The sequence below is a fragment of the Capricornis sumatraensis genome, chromosome X (assembly GCF_032405125.1).
Source record: "Capricornis sumatraensis isolate serow.1 chromosome X, serow.2, whole genome shotgun sequence".
NCBI lineage: Eukaryota > Metazoa > Chordata > Mammalia > Artiodactyla > Bovidae > Capricornis > Capricornis sumatraensis.
The window spans coordinates 62,973,658-62,996,238 of record NC_091092.1 but is presented as its reverse complement, the minus strand read 5'-3'; the positions used below and the strand labels follow the sequence as shown (position 1 = coordinate 62,996,238).

The 22,581-nt window shown below is 59.7% G+C and overlaps 1 protein-coding gene across 1 annotated transcript; it reads left to right on the top strand.

Annotated features, from left to right (window-relative positions):
• The first annotated feature begins 600 nt into the window (after nucleotides 1–600).
• On the top strand, nucleotides 601–22,506 carry HCFC1 (host cell factor C1). Its single transcript, XM_068962831.1, has 26 exons — nucleotides 601–1,050; nucleotides 6,167–6,315; nucleotides 6,468–6,628; nucleotides 7,177–7,385; nucleotides 8,250–8,334; nucleotides 8,830–8,936; nucleotides 10,037–10,216; nucleotides 10,299–10,658; nucleotides 10,888–11,048; nucleotides 11,445–11,642; nucleotides 11,970–12,194; nucleotides 12,288–12,392; nucleotides 12,750–12,969; nucleotides 13,329–13,471; nucleotides 13,612–13,750; nucleotides 13,850–14,070; nucleotides 14,548–15,895; nucleotides 16,093–16,256; nucleotides 16,748–17,324; nucleotides 17,687–18,007; nucleotides 18,218–18,336; nucleotides 18,422–18,559; nucleotides 18,853–19,038; nucleotides 19,617–19,917; nucleotides 20,307–20,370; nucleotides 20,588–22,506. The coding sequence occupies exons 1-26, from the start codon at nucleotides 858–860 to the stop codon at nucleotides 20,625–20,627; spliced, it is 6,114 nt and encodes a 2,037-aa protein (XP_068818932.1). The 5' UTR covers nucleotides 601–857; the 3' UTR covers nucleotides 20,628–22,506.
• Nucleotides 22,507–22,581: the final 75 nt, after the last annotated feature.

Genomic DNA, 22,581 nt, shown 5'->3' with positions numbered 1-22,581 from the left:
TAAAGAGGAAAGCGAGGATCGGACGCTGCCTTGCGTTTGGTTTGCAGTGGAAGAACTGACCCGGGAGGAAGAGAATAGGGGGGAAGGGGGAGCTAGTCTCAAGATGGCGGCTCCCAGGGCGGCAGGCGCAGCCTAAGCAGCAGAGGCGGACTAAGGGTAGACTCTCGAGACCTCACGAGCCATACGGGGCGAGTCTCTGAGCAGCCCTCAAAAACTCAAGCTCGTTGCACTGGCCTCTGGCGCGCCTCTATTCCTTACGAGTGTCGAGGCTGTTAAGGGAGCGGCCTCTACACTAAGCGCTGGGCGGGGAAGCGGGACGGTCTCAAGATGGCGGCTCCCACAATTGTGGTCTGAGCGCCGGCGGGGCTGAGACAACCGCTGCGCTTGTGGCTCCTTTCCACCCGCCCCGGAAGCCGGCCAGTACAGGGGACTCGGGGGGTGTGGGAACCGGGCCGGGGCTCCGCCATTTCCGGCAGGGGAGGGCTACGACTGAGGAAGGGAGGAGAGAGAGGCGGCTCAAGATGGCGGCTCCCAGGGCCTCCCGCTCGAGCTTGTAAGTGGGAGCTCCCAGGCAAGTAGTCAGGGCGGCGGGACTCGACGGCCTCCAGCTTCTCGGGTCCAGGCGCTTGACAGTTTCAAGAGGCTCTCGACAAGACGCGGTAAGCGAGAAGAAGGGGAAGAGGAGAAGGGAAGGAGAAAATAGTTAAGATGGCGGCCTCCATGGAGCCGTCCACCGCTGTGTGAGGATCAGTTTCTCAGTGAGAGCCACCTTAGACGAAGAGGGGTGTGTGTGAGCGGAATTGGGGGGCTCCCTTCCCACTTGGCGACTTTTCTCCACCGCGCCCTTTCCCGGAACTATGGCTTCGGCCGTGTCACCCGCCAACTCGCCAGCAGTGCTCTTACAGCCCCGCTGGAAGCGAGTGGTGGGCTGGTCGGGTCCAGTGCCCCGGCCCCGCCACGGCCACCGGGCCGTGGCCATCAAGGAGCTCATCGTGGTGTTTGGCGGCGGCAACGAGGGGATAGTGGACGAGCTGCACGTGTACAACACGGGTGAGTGCAAAGCCCGCTGGGTCCTTGGATCTTTCCCTCCCTCCATCTCCTCCCTCTCCCTCCTTTCCTCTTCTCCCTCCTCCTTCCCTCCTCCCTTTTTCTCCCTCCTTCCTCTCCTCCCTTCCCCGGCTGCCTTCTTCCCCCCTCCTCCCATTCCTTCCTCCAGCCGCACGGGACTCCCCTCCGAGATCCTTTGCTCTGCATGGCTTGTCTGTTCTGCCCTGCTCTTGTCCCCATCCTGACACCCCTGCTTTTCCTGTCTCCGAAGGGGGTGCCTTTCAGTATTGGAGAAGAACCCTCTAGGCCGGCTGGTGAGGGAGCGGGGGCGGCGCCCGCGGTGGTGACTTCAGATAAGACACCGTTACCCCCGCCAACTAGGCGGGCGGATGCGTCCCTTTGGCGCAGAGTCCCACCCCCCTCCCCACCCCCCCCATTCCTGCTAGGCTCTTCCTCATCTCTGGTGCGCTCTGGGGAGCAGTGGCAACTTTTCGATGACAGATGAGGTGGCCGTCTCGAGAAAAGGGGCAGAGTTGAGCGGCCTCAATCCTGCCCCAGGGACGGGGTGGGCGGGCGGTGTGCCACGCTGGGGAACTGTCGTCCTGGGGCCCCACAAATCCGACGACGCTGCCGTTCCCCACTTGCAGCGTCGACTCCTGCAGTGTTTCCCTTCCCATGGCCCGTGGTCTGGATCTGGGGCCTTTGGCTGGAAGAGAGAAGGATTAGTTGCAGTTATCCCACAGTGGACCGAGGAGGTTACTCTGCCCATTCCCAGGCTGCCCCTAAACCCGAGGCTGGGTTCTTTAGGAGGAGTGAGGTGCAGTCGCCTTGGGTCTGTTGTCTGGTACCCCTGCTCAGTCTCTAGAGCTTTGCGGCATCCTCCTGCGGCCCCCTCCCCCATGGTGGCCAGTTGGTACACCTGGTGCCTTCGTGGGCCCCAGCTGCCTGTTGAATGGAGGCTGGCCTGGGGAGAGGGACTGAGCGTTCTCACTGGGTGCAATGGGCCTGGGCGCGTTCCGTTCCAGAGCCTGAGCGGCGGAGGTGGAGCTGCTGCAAACCCCCTCCTGGCTCATAGTGTGCTTTTAGGAAGCTCTTCTCTGCAGTTCCAGGTCGCTTTGGGGTCAGCCGCAGCCAGGGGCTGGCTTCTAACCCTTTCCCCCCATGCCAGCTCATCTGCCAAATGCCTTTTGCCCCCAAGCTGTCCTGTCCCAGGGTTCTGGCGGGCCGGGGTCCTTGGGTCTGGGCACCCCGTGTCCCCCCACCCACCCCCCCTGCCTCTGCCCCCAGGTCCGTGGTTGCTCTGAGCTAGGCTGTTGGTCCGTGCGCTGAGGGTTGGAGCCAAGCTTTCTCTCAGTTGAGTGCTCCCGGCCTGCGCCTCCCCTGAGGCACAGAGTTCAATATACTTGCGTCTTATAAGTGGTTGATCCTACAAAGTTGACTTTCCGAGGCTGGTGGGTTGCCGGTGACCCTTCACATTCTGGGTCGGAGCACCTGTTGCTTCTGGGGAGGCTGGGCTGGCTGCTGGAGCTTGGTGCCAGCTTGGACAGCTGCGGCGGCAGCGATTAGCCCAGTAAGGGAAGGCTGAGGGGCAGGGTTGTTTTTAGAGAGGCCAGTGCGCTCAGCAGAACCTCCTCAACCCCTTGGACCACCTTCCTTCTTGTAAGGCCTGGAGCAGGTTCCTTGGCAGGGAATGCCAATTTTAGAAAGTAGGCCAGGGGCCTAATTACCATCAGCTCCAAAAGGCCACTGCTTCCTGGGGCCTCCGTGTCAACATACGTTGACCATTTCGGCATTCACTTGTTCCCCTTCTGGAAGGGTACGTTGTGTAGTAGTGGGAGCCAGCCTTCCAAAGGGCCACAGCCCTGGATTCCTCCAGGGTACCAATTCGGAAAGTGCCCCACGAACTCCCTTGGCGACTTCTCACTGCTAGTAGACGCGGCTCCCCAGTCCTCACCGCATGTTAGTGTTTCCTGTTTGACGGAGCCTCGAGCTTCTGCTGTTTTCAGAGAGCCGGGCTCGGTGTGGCCTATCTCCCACCAGCCGAGGCACAGATGCCCAGCATCCTTCTTAGGGCATCTTTAGTGCTGCCTTGACAGCTGGCCTCCTGTTTACCTTGTGTCTTGTGTCTTGTGTCTTAAATGAGGTCAGAGCATATTCTCTAGCTTCTCCTTCTGTAATAGGAATGCTCAGAGAGACTCATCGTTCAGAGAGAGTTCCCCGTTGCTAAGACAAAAGACCCTAGGGGGCACGTGCCTGCTTTGCCATCTCAGGCAGCTCAGAGATCGGGGGTGACAGGGCTAGGGGTGGCAGGTGTGCACTGAACTGGAAGGGGGTGCATGAGGAAGTGTGTGTCCTTCCTCCCCAGTGGCCGTGGAACACTTCCCCGGCTTTTGGGAGACCCATCCTTGACCTCAGGGAAGTTTCTGGCAACACCAAAGTGGATCACCCAGGGGCCCTGGCCCTGACACAGTGGGGTGCGCCCTGGTGTGGGGAGGCTGTGGCTGTTGGGCGAAGCAGCAGTTGAGGCGGGTCTGCCTCAGTGGTTCTCCAACGTCCTCAGCTGATGACGCCAGTTCTCCAATGTCCTCAGCTGATGACGCTGGAAGGAGCCTTGGAAAACGGCTAGTGAAACTTCGTTGTTTTTGCACACGTGGACCCTCGGGTCTCAGGCGGGACATGCTGGGTCCAGGGTCACCCTGTTGGCTGTCTCGGCCTTCGGTTTGGTTATCAGGCGCAGGCCCCCGCTTTGGGGACACCTCCCGGGTGTGTTCTCCCTGGAGCTAATTGGTTACTAAGTTGAGCTTATCTCCAACCTGTTCACCCTCTGTTCTGGGCCTTTCGCATTCTCACAGGCACTTCCTGCCCGACCCCACCGGTTTCACTTGTTGGGAAATCCTGTTCAGCCTTCAAGGCTCTGGGTCCCGCGTCACCTCTTCTGAGAATCATCTCCCCCACTCCGTGCCTCCTAGCACCTGCCGCCGCCTCCACCATGCAGGAAGCGGGGCGGGGGGGTTGGGGGCGCTGGGCCACCTCTTCCGGGGTATAGGCGTCTTTTCCTAGCCCCCCTCCCAGCCGAGAGTGGTGACAAGCCAGAACTGAGGGGGGAGGAGGGTCCCGCAGGGGTCGTGCACCACCCACCCCCCTAGATAAGTGAGTGAGGGGTGATAGGATTAGGGGACAGCTGCCATCTCAGGGCAGAACCAGGCTTCGGCCCAGAAACTGTGCTGCCTGACAGCCTTCTCCTGCCTGGAGTGTTCTAGATCGAGGTCAGCCCCTCCTGGGTGCTGCAGAATGAGCTCTTGGGATGTCACCAGTCCCTCTTGCCCAGTCCTTGAATCAGGTGGCAGGTGACCTGACACCTGTGGGCCTGTCTCTTTCCCGTGTAGCCTCCCCCGGCCCTCAGGGAGGCACCTGGCTGTCCCTTTTACTCAGGGACAGGGTTCTCGTCTCATGTGTTTGTTTGACCCTGTGACCTCTGGTCAGTTACTTCCCCTTTCGGCCTCTGTTCCTGTGTCCAGTTTTTAAAAGTTTGGTGGCTCAGATGGTCAAGCATCTGCCTGCTATGCGGGAGACCTGGGTTCGATCCCTGGGTTGGGAAGATTCCCCCGGAGAAGGAAATGGCAACTACTCTAGTACCCTTGCCTGGAAAATCCCATGGATAGAGGAGCCTGGTAGGCTACAGTCCATGGGATCACAAAGAGTTGGACGCTACTGATTGACTTCACTTTCTTTTCTTTCCCATGTCCATGGAGGGAGGTTCAGAGATCTGTGTCAGCATTTATCCTGGGAACTTGGATGTAGCTCCTTAGGGCACTGCATGAGCCATCTCCCCCCAGTTTGTGTAGGGCCGAGGGCTCAAGCCTGGAAAGCTGCTGCTCTTCTCGGTTTGTTTTTGCACCTCGAGAAAGGGTAAGGCGGACCTCCGGACTCTGGGGCTAGGGTGCACGTTGCAGGCAGGGGAGACGGAGGGGAGTGCTGGGCGTCCCTGAGGCCTAGTGACTCCCCTGAACTGAGGGTGGGACCCACGGCCCGTTCCAAGGATGTGTCCACCTGGGAAGTGGCCAGCCAGGGTGCCTTTATGCCGGGAGGTGGAATGTGCTTTGGGGTGTGGGGGCAGGCCTCTCCCCCCTTGAGGGTGACGCCATGGGAGTCCGGTTACCCAGCATGGAGAGGGTGGTAGGGACCGGTCCCTGTCATGCCCTGGGAGGGGCTCCATTGGCGCTCAGGTCCTTGTCCTGTCCACTGTCTTCTCAGTCCCGATTTGCTCGCCCATGTTTGACCAAAACTGATGGAGGGGCGTGGAGTCAGGTTTGCAGCTGGCTGCTGGTTTGAAGTGTCTGGTGAGAGTTCAGTGTGTGTTTCAGGAGATAGCCCTTCAAATAACACAGGACAGGAGTCGTCCCTCCAAAAAGGGCAGCGTTTTCTCTGTGACTTTGCCAGGAAGCCCCGGCAAGGCAGGCAAGGGACTGGTTGCCTGGGAGGGACGGGGTGCCAGGCGGAGCAAGGGCAGTTGAGGAGCTCCACCCTGGCTTGAGGCGGCAGACTTGAGGCGGCTTCCAGGGCTGGGAGGCTGCCCGCCACCGCCTCTGCCTGTGTTCTGGAGGAGGGAGCTGTGGACCGTCGCCGGGGAAACTGCAGCAGAGCTCGAGCGTGCCCCCACAGCTTTCCTCGGCCTGTACTCGGATTGCTGCCCCTGGCCTGCAGCATTCGCTCTTTCAGCCACTGAGATATGCAGCCAGCTGTGGGCCTCCGGGAGGGTAGCTTGGGTGTTAGATGTTTCTTTCCAAGTCCCCATAGAGTGGCGGGAGGTGGTCCCATCCCCAGAAGCTGATGGATTCTCTTGTCAGTGACTTCTTGCTTATTAAGATGACCGTGATGAGAAGCAGGGTGACTTTGGGGTGGTCTCTGAGGCCAGAGGGTTTGGAAAATGGCTTAGAGGGTTAGCAGTTGGATGCTCAAAGGAAGAAGTCCCACATCCTTGGGAAAAGAGGCGCTGTCTTAGCCTGTCCTTTCTTGGACTGTATTTGAAGGTTGGTGGGTTTAGGAAGGCAGAGGGGCGGTGGTTTTGGTTCTGGTGGCTCCCAGGGTGTTCTGATTTCTGCTAACTTTTGTCCTCCAGCGACCAACCAGTGGTTCATCCCGGCTGTGAGAGGGGACATCCCTCCTGGGTGTGCAGCCTATGGCTTCGTGTGCGATGGGACACGCCTGCTCGTGTTCGGAGGGATGGTGGAATACGGGAAGTACAGCAACGACCTCTACGAGCTCCAGGTAGTGTCCTGCTTGTCAGAGCGGGGGCAGGCCCTGCACCACCCAGACCTTCTTACTCCAGTCAGGTGCCCCCTCCCACCCCAGCAGCCCCTCCGTATATGACAAACGACCCAGCTCACCCTCGAGTTAATCACTGAGCCTTGATTTTGCAGGCAAGCCGGTGGGAATGGAAGAGACTAAAAGCAAAGACACCCAAAAATGGGCCTCCTCCGTGTCCTCGGCTCGGGCACAGCTTCTCCCTTGTGGGCAACAAATGTTACCTGTTTGGGGGTCTGGCCAATGATAGCGAGGACCCCAAGAACAATATTCCGAGGTGAGGCTTTGTCCTGTTCATGTGGAATCCCATGGAGGCCGGGGTGTTCGCCCACACAGCAGTCAATTTTGCAGTACCAGGTCCCTTTCATTTGTGAAACAGGAGAGTGGGCCTAGACGCCATCTAAAGAGCTTTCCAGAGCTGAGAGGTCTAACCCCCAGGAGGCGTTGTGGGAGGACGGTTGGTTCCTCCAACCTTGCTTTGTGCTGGTTCCTGCTCCTCAGACCCAGTTTAGAGCTGGTCCTTCTCAGTGCTTACAGGCTTCATGATGGGTATTTTCCAAGGGCCTTTCTAGAGTCTGCAGGTAGTCCCGAGCTGGTGCTCCCTTTTCACCTCAGAGGTCCTCATGTCATGTCCAGCTTCGTGCAGGGCAGCTGAGCACACCCCATCCTGCTGCTCCCCTTCCACTCGCACCCCCCCCTCAGGGGTGAGGACAGAGGTAGAAGGATTTGGAGTCCGTGTAGCCTTAGCCCTGCTTTGTCTCCCCAGGAGTCTGCCATTCCCCTGTCAAAGTGGGTGGCCTGCCCTAACCTGACATTTTTATTCAGGTACCTGAATGACTTATACATCCTGGAACTGCGGCCGGGCTCTGGCGTGGTAGCCTGGGACATTCCCATCACGTACGGTGTCCTGCCCCCACCCCGAGAGTCTCACACTGCAGTGGTCTATACTGAGAAAGACAACAAGAAGTCCAAACTGGTGATCTATGGAGGGATGAGTGGCTGCAGGCTGGGGGACCTCTGGACCCTGGATATCGGTACGACATGGGTGTGGCTGCTCCTGTGGTCTAGGAGTGCAGTTGGTCTGCAGGGCAGCTGGCGCGGGGTGTTGTGGTGGGGCTCTCACAGAGGAGGCATGTCCTGCCTAGCACCCTACTTGTGACTGGGTCAGGATAGGACCTATCTGGGGCTGTTCTCTTTGCCCTGAGCTTGCAGTGTTGAAGAAAGAGCAAGGCTCTGTTGGCCGAGTCTGTCTGCTAGCTTGCAGTAGAGTGAGGGGAGAAGAAATGGCCTTTCTAGAATGACATTGTGTGGGTAAGGTAGCACAAGTCCCTGTCAACTCGTAAGTGGTCATGGTGTGCTGAGAGCAGGGCCCCCTGGTCTGTCCCAGCCAGAGGGGTTGCCGAGATGCGGTGAGAACCCTGGGGGCTATATGGGCAGGTCGACAGGCAAGGAATCAGGAGTTTAGGATTTTCACCTGGAGAAGGTGGCCGACTGCACAACTATAGAGGGTTAGGTGGTCCTGTAGCATTGCATCAGCGTTCGAAAGAGAGCGTATTGGGCACAGAATTCCTAGTAGCCCTGGGTCTGTAGATGACGGAGCTGACGGTGGGTGAGTGCCTCTTGAGGAGTGGGAGGTGCTATGGCGCATCTGGAGGGTATGGCGACGGCTCCTACCCCCAGCCCCACCCCTGGTTCATAGCAGGTGCTCGGGAAAGACCACTTGGGAAGTGCCAGAGCCTGGTGAACAGGGGGTCTCTCAAGGCCTGTTGGGAGGCCAGGCGTGCTGTGTTAATAGTTGCTTTCCAGAGCCTTCCCCACATCTGGGACACAGCCTCTGGGTCAGAGGGCATGTGTCCCACCTGGTGTGAGTAACCTTCTCTTCCCACCCCTCCACACAGAGACTTTGACATGGAATAAGCCCAGCCTCAGTGGGGTGGCACCTCTTCCTCGAAGTCTCCACTCGGCCACTACCATAGGAAACAAGTGAGTAGCCAGCCGTGGCTTTTTTCTCTTTGTAGCCCCCATCTCCCACCCCCATGGGCTCACAATTTCGTTCCAGCAATCCCTGAGGCCTGAGGAGACCTCTCTTTGGCTGGGCTGGCGTTCAGCAGCCTTGTCTTCCCCTTATGACCCTGGGGGACCAGGAAAAAAAAGAGGGTAGAGGGACACAGATTGTTCTAGATCCTCTGCAGCAGCAGCTGAGTGTCTTTGTCAATGCCAAGGTCCCAAAGTGAACGTAAGGATGATGGGGACAGAGTGGAGCTTTGGGTGAGCTACACCGAAGCTCCGTGCGCTGGAGGTGACACAGTTCTTGTGAGGGCTGAGCCACCGAGGCAGAGAGGGCCACGTTCAGAGCTTTGTGCGTCCCGGGGAGAGCTAGAGGACCCAGTGTGTTCAGGACGTTCTGGATGGAAGAGGTGGCCTCGAGCTTGGCACCTCGTCCACAATCGTCTCCTACTCTTCCCTCCCTCGTCCCAGAATGTACGTGTTTGGTGGCTGGGTGCCTCTCGTCATGGATGACGTCAAAGTGGCCACACACGAGAAGGAGTGGAAGTGTACCAACACCCTGGCTTGTCTCAACCTGGGTATGGCCTCCTCGGGCTCAGCGTGGCCTGCAGAGGGCTGCGGGAGGCCGGCCCACCTCGGCCTGCGGGCTGTGTTGGGGGCGCAGGGGGCCAAGCTGCTTCTAGGCCGTGCCTCTAGAACTCTGCGAGGCGTAGCCAGTGGTCCAAGCGCCCTGAGGGACGCTCCTTGGCGTGTTTTGAATAGGCTATTCCTCACCGGCGTAACCACGCAGTGCCTCCCTCTCGTCTCCTGTTGGTGGTTTCTCACCCACCCTGCAGGGACCGTGCCATAGATGTGAGCGTTGCCTATAGGTTCCTTAAAAACGGAGCACACAGGATGGCGGCCTGCTCTACGCAGCGCAGTGCCTGGCCCTTGTGTTTCCTCTGTCCCGGAGACCATCCCATCCCCGCAGGGCGAGTGGCTCATTCTTTTGAATTGCGCTCGTGGTGTCAAAACTTGCACCGACGCTGCTCCGTGAGTATCCTCGCACCGTTCTTGCCACGTGCAGGTGTATCCGAAGGGGAACAACCTAGAGGTAGCCTTGCCGGCAGGGGGATGTTACCGGACACGCAGATGTCCCTAGTGGTGTTCACCAGGCCGGCAAAAGCATACACTCTTCACCAAGCCCCGTAGGTGCTTGACTTCCCATGGGCCAGCCCCAGGTCCCCTCCCCTGGCTCACCCTCAACCCTGGCTGCAGCGAAAGGAACATCAAGCTGTCAGGCACCTTCTGGGTTAAGTTTGCCTTTCTCTTATCTTGAGTGAGGGTATGTATTTTTCTTTTCTGAGATCTTCTGTCACGTTTTCCATAACTTGCGTTCCTCTTTGCCCATCTCTTTCTAGAGGCTTTTGTGTTGCTCCATGTGCAAGAAGGGGAACCTTTTGACTGTCTTTCATGTAGTTTTCCCAGTTTATAGTTCGTGGTTTCTAATTTTGTACGGTCTTTTTGCCATACGGAATTGTATTTTTTTGTTTGTTTGTTTTTGTCTTCATCTTACTTTAGTAATCTTGGATGACTTCCTGGTTTTAATTCCCCATCCCTGACAGCAAAAGGCCAAAGAGCCCCTGAGGGTTGTCGGTTCCTCTGTCCCCCGCTGACCTTCACATCCTGTCCTCCCCAGATACCATGGCTTGGGAGACCATCCTGATGGATACACTGGAAGACAATATTCCCAGGGCCCGTGCCGGCCACTGTGCAGTAGCCATCAATACCCGCCTTTACATTTGGAGTGGGCGTGACGGCTACCGAAAGGCCTGGAACAACCAGGTCTGCTGCAAGGACCTCTGGTACCTGGAAACGGGTAAGGCTAACTGGACGAGAGCTGCCACACCCGCCCCTGAAGTGTCTGCCTCTCCCTCCTCACCAGTGATGCTCTCTTACAGAAAAGCCGCCACCTCCAGCCCGGGTACAGCTGGTGCGAGCCAACACTAACTCCCTGGAGGTGAGCTGGGGGGCCGTGGCGACAGCCGACAGTTACCTTCTGCAGCTCCAGAAATATGACATTCCTGCCACGGCTGCCACTGCCACCTCCCCCACACCCAATCCAGTCCCGTCTGTGCCTGCCAATCCTCCCAAGAGCCCTGCCCCAGCAGCAGCCGCACCTGCCGTGCAGCCGCTGACCCAAGTAGGCATCACGCTCCTGCCCCAGGCTGCTGCCGCGCCACCGACCACCACCACCATCCAGGTCTTGCCGACGGTGCCTGGCAGCTCAATCTCCGTGCCCGCCGCAGCCAGGACTCAAGGTGAGCCAGGCGCTCGAGGGCAGGAACTGGCTCACCCAGAGGTGGCATGCCTGAGCGGGGGCTGCTAGACCGCACGCCTGGAGGCCGTTAGTGCAGACCGGAGGCTGAGTGCTGCTGCGGGTGCCTGGTCCTGACCCGCAGAGACTGTCCCCGAGCAGTACTGGAAGGGCGGGAGCTGAAGCCCAAGCAGGTCCCGGAAGTAGCTTACTTCGGTCCCTTCTCTGAGCAGGTGTCCCGGCTGTGCTGAAAGTGACCGGTCCTCAGGCTACCACGGGAACCCCATTGGTCACCATGCGACCTGCCAGCCAGGCTGGGAAAGCCCCCGTGACTGTGACCTCCCTTCCCGCAGGCGTGCGGATGGTTGTGCCTACACAGAGTGCCCAGGGGACGGTAAGGAGCCAGGGCAGGGCGCGGTGGGACTTTGCTGGTAGTGGCGCACTGGAGGGGTTTGACTCCCACCCTGTGCTAACACCGTTCATCCAAGGCCTGGAAAGTGCTGATGAGGCAACCTCTCATCACTAACTTCAGGATTAGTAAGCTGACAGCTCAGAATGGTCTCCTCGCCATCTGATCTCAAGGGCATTTTAAATGTGTATTTTCTGAGGGGAGAAGCTAGCCAGCTGGGGTTTGACACGGGCCTGGTCTATGGTGGGAGTACAGGTCTGGGGCCAGTAGAGCAGCGCTTGGCTGTCCTCAAAGCCAAGAGGTGCTGCTCCAGGAAGCAGGGATTGGGGCCACCTCAGGTCTGGTGCTCCCTGTGGGCTTAAGCTCCTGTGTCCCTTGCAGGTCATTGGCAGCAGCCCACAGATGAGTGGCATGGCTGCGTTGGCAGCCGCGGCTGCTGCCACCCAGAAGATCCCTCCTTCCTCGGCACCCACAGTCCTGAGTGTCCCGGCTGGCACTACCATCGTCAAAACCGTGGCTGTGACGCCAGGCACCACCACGCTCCCAGCCACTGTGAAGGTGGCCTCCTCGCCAGTCATGGTGAGCATCCCTTGGGGCTGGTTCTGAGCCCACAGCCTTGGGGCCAGGGGCTTCTGGGCACCGTCATTAGACAGTGGTCACTGCTTCTGGCCTTTGGACCAACCATAGAGGATGGGGGTCCGTGGTTGGTGCTTAGTGGTGGCTGGGGAATAAACTGGCAGCCATGGGGGTGTGGCAGCCTTGTGGCCAGATCTGTGGCCCAGTGACCTCCCTTGTTTCGCTAAAGGAGAGGTGAACGAAACTGAGCTTGGTGGACATACACAAATGCACAGGGGCCAGCTCTCCACCCCCCCACCCCCACCCACCACTCTTCTTTGTGATCTCCAGGTGAGCAACCCAGCCACTCGCATGCTGAAGACTGCAGCTGCCCAGGTGGGGACCTCCGTCTCTTCTGCCGCCAACACATCTACCCGTCCCATCATCACTGTACACAAGTCTGGGACCGTGACAGTGGCCCAGCAAGCCCAGGTGGTGACCACAGTGGTGGGTGGGGTCACCAAGACCATCACCCTGGTGAAGAGCCCCATCTCGGTCCCAGGAGGCAGTGCTCTGGTGAGTGACCAGCACCAGGAGCGCCCAGCCCAGTCCATGCCCTTGACCGGTCTCTGGATCACTTATTTTGGTGCGCTGTCGTTTCATTTTTAGATTTCCAATCTGGGCAAAGTGATGTCAGTGGTGCAGACCAAACCGGTTCAGACTTCGGCAGTCACAGGCCAGGCATCTACAGGCCCGGTGACTCAGATTATCCAGGTGAGCTCGTGGACCCTAGACTGGGACCCTGCCTAGACAAGATCCCATGAGTTTGAGTGGCTCAGAAGGTCCTGTTGCTTGGTTCTGTCACTTGCAGTCTTCAGAATAGTCCAAGCTGTTTGGGCTGGCAGTGAATCTGGCCAGACCAGACTCACCATTAAACTTGCAGTTCTTTTAAAAAATGATAGATACATACGTGTATCACTGACTGACTCTGTTAGACACCTGAAGCTAACACAGTATCGTAGAGCACCCAGACTTCATTTAAAATTCAACAACGACAACAAAGCCACACTTTGTATCCCGGCAGTGATGCCCATTCATCTCAGCCTTCCCCCATACATTTTCCCCTTACAGACCAAAGGACCCCTGCCAGCCGGGACCATCCTGAAGCTGGTGACGTCTGCAGATGGCAAGCCCACTACCATCATCACAACCACGCAGGCCAGCGGGGCAGGGACTAAGCCTACCATCCTGGGCATCAGCAGTGTGTCCCCCAGCACCACCAAGCCCGGCACCACCACTATCATTAAGACCATCCCCATGTCGGCCATCATCACACAGGCGGGCGCCACGGGTAGGGGCCTTCCCCGGTGTGCTGGGGAGAAAGCAGGTGAGGGGGTAGCCAGTGTGCAACATCTTTCCGTTGAGGTTTTTCACTCTGCACTGCCCTCTCTGCCTCTTAAGATTTTCCTCTCTGCTGTGCCCTCTCTTTGCCTCTTGTGTAAGATTTTTCCATCTGCTCTGCCCTTGCCTCTTGTTTACGATTTGTCAGGAGGTAGCAAGGGTATGGCTGCAGTTTGTACGTCTTTGTTTTAATTGAGGGGTAACAGGCATAACTGTTTGAAAAGAGGGCCCGAGAGAAGCGGGCCTGGGTGGGAGGCCAGCGCTGTTGCCTCGCCCTTCCTGAAGCCAGGATGCCCCCCTCTCCTCTAGGCGTGACTAGCAGTGCCGGCATCAAGTCGCCCATCACCATTATCACCACCAAGGTGATGACTTCTGGAACTGGAGCCCCCGCCAAAATCATCACGGCTGTTCCCAAAATCGCTACAGGCCACGGGCAGCAAGGAGTGACCCAGGTGAGGTGTGCCTGGCCCTATCCTCCCCGAGGGTCCAGCCTGGGACCTCAGCAGGCCACGTAGGGCCTGGGAGAGGCAGCACAGGGTCTGCTCTGGCCAGCCCCCGAGTGACACGGGGGCCCTTTTCTCCGGTTTTCCAGGTGGTGCTGAAGGGCGCACCTGGCCAGCCAGGCACCATCCTGCGCACCGTGCCTATGGGGGGCGTCCGCCTGGTTACCCCCGTTACTGTCTCTGCTGTCAAGCCGGCTGTCACCACACTGGTTGTCAAGGGCACCACAGGTATGGAGGCCTCGGGGTACGGGGCCGCGAGGGCAGGGTCGGGGTGTGCCCCGGTCCCACTCACCTCACCCGCCTGACCCCCCGCTTCCCCGCCTCCAGGCGTCACGACCCTGGGCACGGTGACAGGCACCGTCTCTACCAGCCTGGCTGGAGCCGGGGGTCATAGCACCAGTGCCTCACTGGCCACGCCCATCACCACGTTGGGCACCATCGCCACCCTCTCAAGTCAGGTGATCAACCCCACTGCCATCACTGTGTCGGCGGCACAGACAACGCTAACGGCGGCCGCTGGGCTCACCACGCCCACCATCACCATGCAGGTAGGGCAGTCGGAGCTGCAGTGTGCCGCCAGGCCCTTGGTTTCCCTCCTGCATGTGGCACCTGTAGGTGCATAATTGTGATTCTTAGTCACTGCCTGCTAGCCTGTCGGGTTGAGACGATATATCTCAGCCGTGTTTAGCGTTTGAGCACTAGGTTCTTGCATCTTGAGCTGAATTTCTGGTGAAGTGGTGAAGCTGGCCTTGGCACAGCACGGGGTCAGCCAGGTTTCCCCCTACCCCCACTTGACCAAGGGCTTGCCCCAGCCTAGGCCCTACTCCTCCACCTCTTCCTGGTTCCTTTTTTCTGGTCCCTGAGCCAGTCAGTGTCTTGGAGTGAGGGTGAGCAGGTCCTAGACTTGCCAGGGTTTTTGCTTTAGGTGCTAAGTCGCTGGTCCCAGGGGGTATTGCAGGTAGGTGGCAGGGGCAGACATGGGAGGATGGGCAGCAGCACTAACTCCCTGTGTGCCCTCTCCCCAGCCTGTCTCCCAGCCTACCCAGGTGACTCTGATAACAGCACCCAGCGGGGTGGAGGCCCAGCCTGTGCACGACCTCCCAGTGTCCATTCTGGCCTCCCCTACTACAGAACAGCCCACGGCCACGGTCACCATCGCTGATTCGGGCCAGGGTGACGTGCAGCCTGGCACCGTGACCCTGGTGTGCTCCAACCCGCCGTGCGAGACCCATGAGACGGGCACCACCAACACAGCCACCACCACTGTCGTCGCTAATCTCGGGGGGCACCCCCAGCCCACCCAAGTGCAGTTTGTCTGCGACAGACAGGAGGCCACTGCTGCTCTCGTGACCTCCACGGTGGGCCAGCCAAATGGCAGTGTCGTTCGTGTCTGCTCCAACCCGCCTTGTGAAACTCACGAGACTGGCACCACCAGCACAGCCACCACCGCCATGTCTGGCATCGGAGGTGGGCCGCGGCGAGACATCCGGCTCACCTGCGCGGCCACCACCATTCCCACCGTGGTCCGGGTCAGCGTGACTGCCGGGGCGTCAGAGGGAGCCCAGGTTTCCATCAAGCCCGCGTGCCAAACCCGTCAGACCAGCGCGACCAGCACCACCATGACTGTGATGGCCACCGGGGCCCCATGCTCAGCCGGCCCGCTCCTCAGACCAAGCGTGGCCCTAGAGGCCGCTGGCCGCGGTGCCACTCTCTTACAGCTGGGGCCGCTGAGTGCCCAGGTCAGGCCCGGTGGTGAGGAAAGGTCCCTTGCCGGCCTGGGCCCGCTGGTGTCCATGGGGCGCCAGCTGGAGGTGCATCACACTCACACGACCAACACAGCCACTGTGGCCCGCTCTGCCATGGGTGCCGGGGAGCCCTATGAGCTGCTGGGGGCCCCCACACTTGTGTACGAGAGTTCAGCCAGTGCCTCTGTGACTGCCGCGGCCTTGGAAGCACTGCTGTGCCCCTCGGCCACCGTGACCCAGGTCTGCTCCAACCCCCCGTGTGAGACCCACGAGACGGGCACCACCCACACACCCACCACGGCCACATCCGGAGGGGCTGCAGGCCAGCCAGAGGGCGGGCAGCAGCCTCCTTCCAGCCGGCCCTGTGAGACGCACCAGACCGCTTCCACTGGCACGACCATGTCTGTCAGCTTGGGCGCCCTGCTCCCGGATGCCGCCCCCTCCCACAGGACCCTGGAGTCCAGCCTGGAGGTGGCAGTGCCACCCGCAGTCGCCCCTCAGGCCGGCGCTTCGTTGCTCACTCCTTTCCCAACGCAAAGGGTGTGCTCCAACCCACCCTGTGAGACGCACGAGACAGGCACTACGCACACAGCCACCACTGTCACCTCCAACATGAGTTCCAACCAAGGTAGGTGGAGGCAACCAGCCAGGTCCCCACAGGCTCCCGGGCTCAGGGCTCACCGAGAGGCCCGCAGTTCAGTTCTGTGGAGCCCAGTTGCCCGGTACGGGCAGGTCTTCCAGGCAACCGTGTTTCCTGGTGGCAGAGTTGGGTGATAGCCCTGCTGGAAGAGGGCCTGTCACCCTACTCTCTGCTTGCCCCACCAGATCCCCCACCGCCTGCTGGTGACCAGGGAGAGGTGGAGAGCACCCAGGGCGACAGTGTGAATATCGCCAGTTCCAGTCCCATCACGACAACAGTGTCCTCCACGCTGACGCGGGCCGTGACCACCGTGACACAGTCCACGCCAGTCCCAGGCCCTTCAGTGCCGGTAAGAGCCAAGGAGGGTCCCTGTGACCTGGCGCCCCTGGGCCCATGTTCCTGAACTGGACACCAGGTGGTGCTGTTGCTCCAGGCATGCGCCGCTCCCGGCTCCTTTTCCAGACCATAAAAGGACAGTTTCTTGCCTGACAGGGCAGGGCACAGGAGGCCCCAGTCCTTGGTGGGTGTCCTTTGGGTGATTTTATTGTTGTAGCTGGTTCCTGTGGCTCATCACTAGGCTATGGTGTGGCACAGCAGGAGTTGGGCCCCTTTCGTGAGACCAAGGGGTCTCTATGGGGATGGGTTAAAATGGGCCGGCAGGTCGGAGGTCTCGCCTTCTCTTGCCATGCGCCCTGCTGCTCAGTGACCTACTGTTCCTGTCAGGCAGGGTTGTGGCCACCCATTGAGAATGCAGATCCCGGCCCACAGGGAGAGATGAAGGCCTGCCTGGTTTCGGTCTTCCTCTCCTCCCCTCTGACAGGGGCTTCTCTCCCTTTCTAGAAGATCTCATCTGTGACTGAGACTGCCCCAGGGGCTCTGACCACCGAAGTCCCCATCCCGGCCACGATTACAGTGACCATAGCCAACACAGAAACTTCTGACATGCCCTTCTCTGCTGTTGACATCCTGCAGCCCCCAGAGGAGCTCCAGGCCTCTCCAGGGCCGCGCCAGCAGCTTCCACCACGGCAGCTCCTGCAGCCTGCCTCCGCGCCCCTGGTGGGGGACTCCACCGAGGTCCTGTCAGCCTCCCAGAGCCCTGAGCTCCAGGCCGCCGTGGATCTGAGCAGTACAGGGGACCCGTCTTCAGGCCAGGAGCCTGCCAGCTCGGCTGTGGTGGCCACCGTGGTGGTCCAGCCACCGCCACCCACCCAGTCCGAAGTAGACCAGTTGTCCCTCCCCCAGGAGCTGATGGCCGAGGCCCAGGCGGGCACCACCACCCTCATGGTGACAGGGCTCACCCCAGAGGAGCTGGCAGTGACTGCTGCTGCTGAAGCAGCCGCTCAGGCTGCAGCCACAGAGGAGGCCCAGGCCCTGGCCATCCAGGCCGTGCTCCAGGCCGCACAGCAGGCCGTCATGGGTAGGTGCTGCGCATAGGCCAGCTGGCTCAGCGGGCTGTCCTCGCTTGAGGCCAGGGGTAGCCCTGAGGGAGGGACAGGCTGCTCAGGGGTAATGAACCGTGCTTCGGGTGCCTCCCTCCAGGCAGCTTGAGCAAAGGGAACTTGTTTGCCACCAGGATGGCACCGTATGGCCTAACTGGGATGGGGGCTGACTTTGGTACACAGGCAGGAGGCAGGTCTCGCCAGGGGGAGGGCAGAGGAGAGGTCTGGGGGACAGGCTCTGAGAGCTGGCATCCACAGATCCTGCCTGTCGCTCTGAGAGGGCAGTGGTGGTGGGAAGCCGGGGCTGGCATCCCTCTTGAGTCATCTTCTGCCCCTGGAGCAGGCACTGGGGAGCCCATGGATACTTCAGAGGCGGCCGCGGCGGTGACGCAGGCAGAGCTGAGCCACCTGTCAGCTGAGGGCCAGGAAGGCCAGGCGACCACTATCCCCATTGTGCTAACGCAACAGGAGCTGGCTGCCCTGGTCCAGCAGCAGCAGCTCCAGGAGGCGCAGGCCCAGCAGCAGCAGCACCACCTGCCCACGGAAGCTCTGGCCCCTGCCGACAGCCTCAACGACCCGACCATCGAGAGCAACTGCCTCAATGAGCTGGCCGGGGCTGTGCCTAGCACCGTGGGCCTATTGCCCCCCACAGCCACCGAGAGTACGTGGGGCCCTGTCTGGCCACGGGCGGGTTGGCCTACAGCTTTGCTCCCCTAGGGAAGTCAGTTGACTGGGGAAGAAAGTCTTGTGAGTGGGGTCCCAGGTCCCTTGGGGTAGAAATGGGCTTGGTCGTATAGCCTGAGGCAGGGGCTCCTGTGAAGAAGCCTGGTCTCTGGAGCCTTTCCTGCTGACACCTTGTTTTACTTCCCAGGCCTGGCCCCGTCCAACACATTTGTGGCCCCCCAGCCGGTCGTCGTGGCCAGCCCCGCGAAGCTGCAGGCCGCGGCCACCCTGACAGAAGTGGCCAACGGCATTGAGTCCCTGGGTGTGGTGAGTCTGGAGTGACGAGGTGAAGCGGGCTAATGGATCCGGACTCTGAGGGTGTCCTGATCTCTTCTCCCTCTCTGCCTGCCAGAAGCCAGACCTGCCACCGCCACCTAGCAAAGCCCCTGTAAAGAAGGAGAACCAGTGGTTTGACGTGGGGGTTATTAAGGGCACCAATGTGATGGTGACACACTATTTCCTGCCACCCGAAGACGCTGTCCCGACTGATGTATGTATCCCTGGGGGCCAGCACCCTCAGGTGGGCAGGGGCTTGTGAATCTCCTAAGGGGTGCGCTCTCCGTCTCAGGGCTGACCCCTCCTCACCCTATCCCCCTTGCAGCCTTTGAAGCAGTGGCAAAGCTCAGCCCTGGCCCCCCTAGTCATGACAGGGCTGCCATGGCCGCCCTTTGCCCACCCCATTGTCCCCATGGTGGAAAAGTGCTCCACTGACTCCTGCAGCCCTGTCAGTGGTGGGATTCATGTCACTCTGATCTCTCCTGTTCGCCTGATCTGTCCCTGTAGGATGACTCGGGCACCATGCCCGACTACAACCAGCTAAAGAAGCAGGAGCTGCAGCCAGGCACTGCCTATAAGTTCCGCGTCGCCGGGATCAATGCCTGTGGCCGGGGGCCCTTCAGTGAGATCTCAGCCTTTAAAACATGTCTGCCTGGCTTCCCGGGGGCCCCGTGTGCCATTAAAATCAGCAAAGTGAGTCTTGTGAGATCAGCCTCTGTCCTTAGCTAAGCCCGTGCTTGTGGGGCTTTCTTCTTCGCTGGGCTGGGCGGGGGTGATTTGGGAGGGGCCCCTGAGATGTAGGCAGAGTCCGGTGGGTCTGGGCTGAAGCTTCTGGTTCTCTCCATCTCTGACACTGCATGAGCCATGACTAACATGCTCATTTACCTAATCCTCTAATGCCTAAACTCCCTGACGAGGTCTGGGCTTGTGGTTCTTTCCATTTTTCTGATGGGGAGACTGAGGCACCAAGAGGCTAAATGACAAGCCATTTGTTAGGTGACAGAACAGGTCTAGGAAAGTGTTTGGAGTCCCGGTTCATTTTGCCATTGTGTCAGGCTGCCTTCCTGGTGTGGGCAGATGAAGCCATCTCTTTGGAGCTCCTTGAGCTCTGTTGTGAAATAGGTTTGTTGTGTTGGGAGGGGGGTGAAGAAGGAGCTGTCAGTTCTGAAAGCTTTGACTCGGTCTAGGTTCTCTGTTCTCCGATGGGCAGGGGAGGAATAAGTCACAGAGGCCGAAGATGGCCCCCTCGGTCTCTGCTTCCTCTGTTCCAGAGTCCAGACGGTGCTCACCTCACCTGGGAGCCGCCCTCTGTGACCTCCGGCAAGATCATCGAGTACTCAGTGTACCTGGCCATCCAGAGCGCACAGGCCGGTGGTGAGACCAAGAGCTCAACCCCAGCGCAGCTGGCCTTCATGCGGGTATACTGCGGGCCCAGCCCCTCCTGCCTCGTGCAGTCCTCCAGCCTCTCCAACGCCCACATCGACTACACCACCAAGCCCGCCATCATCTTCCGCATCGCTGCCCGCAACGAGAAGGGCTATGGCCCAGCCACCCAAGTCAGGTGGTTGCAAGGTGGGTGTGTGTGGGGCTCCCTTTGGGGAGGGAGAGCTCTTGCCAGCTGCTGGCCTGGTGAGCTTGACCCTCTGGGGTGGGTGGATTCCTCACCCACTGTGGAGAAAGCTCCTTGGGGGACTGTTGGAGGAGGGTGGGCACGGGAAGGGCCAACAGGACCTGTAGCCAGAGGTGGGGGGTGGGCACCCAGGCTTCAGGCTGCTCTGTCAGTCGGGGGGACAACAGCAGAGGCCTCTAAGCTGTGTCCAGAATGGCCCTGGGGGTTGGCGTGCAGGTGGCTGGGACCCTGGGGCACACGCCCACGGGAGGGGCCGGCACACTTGGTGCCTGGCTGCGCTGTGCCGGGTGGCGTTAGGGCTGCCCGCCCACTCCCCCCTCTCTGCTTTTAGAAACCAGTAAAGACAGCTCTGGCGCCAAGCCGGCCAGCAAGCGGCCCATGTCGTCTCCAGAAATGTAAGCAGAGGGTGCCTTTCCAAGAGCCTTCTGGGGCCGGGAGTAGGCGGACCCCGAGAGCAAGGAGCAGTGGGGATAGCCGGGCCCTGCTTCTCCAGAAACGTGGGGGGCCGCCCAGCCTAGGGGGCAGCCGGAGCCCTGGCCGAGTCCCACTCGCTTCGCCACGCAGACCCACGCTGACCCTGTCTTTTTTTGCCTTTGCCTCTCATCTTCCAAGGAAATCCGCGCCAAAGAAATCGAAGGCAGACGGTCAGTGAGAGGCAGCTGCCCGGCGCCTGGCTTCTTCTCCAGCCTCCCCTCTGCTTCAGGACCGCCGCCTGCCCCGCCCCGCCTGCCCCACCCGCCTGGCGCGCACTCCACCCTCACGAGCCAGCAGCTGCCCTCCTCCCCCCTTCCTCTCTGTTTTTACAAGAATCTTGAGAAAGCACATTTTACCATGGCTGCGGGGATGGGGGGCGGGGGGCGGGGAGCGGAAGGCAGATGCTAAAGAGAGAGTGAGGGAGCGGGTGCACCCCCTTCCTCCAGGGAGCCCTCGAGCGAGAGACCTAAACGCACCGGAGCAGACGGAAAGCCCACCTCCTCCAAAGTCTGCACACCTCTCGCTGTTGCCCTTGGCTCCAGGGATCAGCCAAGGCCCGAAGAGTTGGTGGGGGGAGCTTGTAGAAGCACCCCTGGCCCCCTTCCCCACCTCTAGTCTCAGAGTCTTGTGGGGCACGCCCCCCCTCCCTCCGAACCGGGTATCTGGTTCTGTTTTCTTTTGTGACCTTAGCATTTCTTGCCACGTGACGCCCGCCTGCCCTTTTGGTTTATCCAACCGTGCCCTGCCTAGCAGTCCCATGGGAAGCTGACACGTTTTCTCAGAGGCCTTCGTTCCCCCATCCCGTCCTCCCTCCCCTCCTCTTACCGTTCAGAGAAGAAAAAGTGAACGAAAAAGCGAGGGGCGGAGAAGGAGCCCCTTGGTGGCCTGAGCAGTGTTCTGTGAAAACCTCCCGACGCCCTCCTGGGGCCTCGAGGAGCCCTCCCACCGAGCCCGGCTTCGGCCTCTCGGGTCGGGGTTAGGGGCCACATCACCAACTGCTGCATTTGTTGTATTTTTTTTAAGCTGAAATGGATGAAGTTAACAGTTTTATTGTAATTTTAGTCTTAGCGTGTGGGGTTTTGTCCCTTTTTTTGTTGTTATTAGTTGTGTACAGAATGTGTATCTTTTTTTTTTTCTTTTTTAACCTTTTATCCTTGGCGAAGCCTTGGCAGGGATCTTTCTGGACGAAAAAGTGAGGGGTGGCCAGGGCAGGAGGAGTATGGCATTTTCCCTGTGGGCCTGGTGTCTGCTGCCCAGTGTGATTTTCTTTCTGGCCCCTGCTGTGTGCCCTGCTCCCTGTCCCCAGGTCTCTGGGATGACGGAGGGTGAGTGGTCAAATCTTGCCCCCCTCAATGGCCCATGGCTCCAACACTTAGAGGCTTGAGCTTGAGAGTCCTCTAGAACCCAGAGTCAGACTTCCTGAGGACGATGGTGCAAAGGCGTGGGCACGACCCGATACCCAGCCCTGGGTCCGTGGCCCTCTCCACGACCCCCAGGCTCCCTCCCTGGCATGAGTGCTTAGAGCATCCAACACACACAGCCGCCACTTCCCACGGCCACCCTCTCTGGGCAGGGATGGCACACGTTGGACAGGAACCCAGCCTCTGAGGCTGCCTGGGACGACAAGTCATGTGGTACCATCAATGCTACGAAGTTGGGCTCTGGGCTCTGCTGGGAGCGGCTAGTCCAGTGCCAGCTCTGCCCCATGTCCAAGGTTTTTAGCAAGGAGTAAGACTTGCGAGCAAGTCGCACCGAAGGATTTGAACCGAACAGCCGATGTCTTCAAAGCCCCTTCCTCTGCCCTGGAGATGCAGCTGGGGCTGGGAAGACCCCAGCCTCTGCAGACCCCTGCCCCTAGCCCCCACCCTCTGGGGCCTCTGTTGTACTATAGTATATTTCGCTGTGGAAAACGTCACGTTTAGTCACCTTGGAGCCCACCGCCTGATCCCATTGTCTTCCCCCCAGCCCGATTCCTGAGCGCCCTCTGATCTCTCTGTTTCTGGAAACAGTATGCCCATTCATTATTGTAGAGTAACCCTTGTGACTCAATATTACCATAGTGCGATGTCGTTTTGTGCTATTTTGAACAATTAAAAGACTTTTTGAAATAACGACCTGCTGTGTCCGCTGTG

Excerpts from the sequence above, each read along its gene's own strand:
- HCFC1 (XM_068962831.1), top strand. The coding sequence starts at position 858 with ATGGCTTCGGCCGTGTCACCCGCCAACTCGCCAGCAGTGCTCTTACAG. Across the intron at positions 18,560-18,852 it reads AAGACGCTGTCCCGACTGAT|GATGACTCGGGCACCATGCC; the intron begins GTATGTATCCCT and ends CTGTCCCTGTAG. Across the intron at positions 19,039-19,616 it reads GTGCCATTAAAATCAGCAAA|AGTCCAGACGGTGCTCACCT; the intron begins GTGAGTCTTGTG and ends CCTCTGTTCCAG.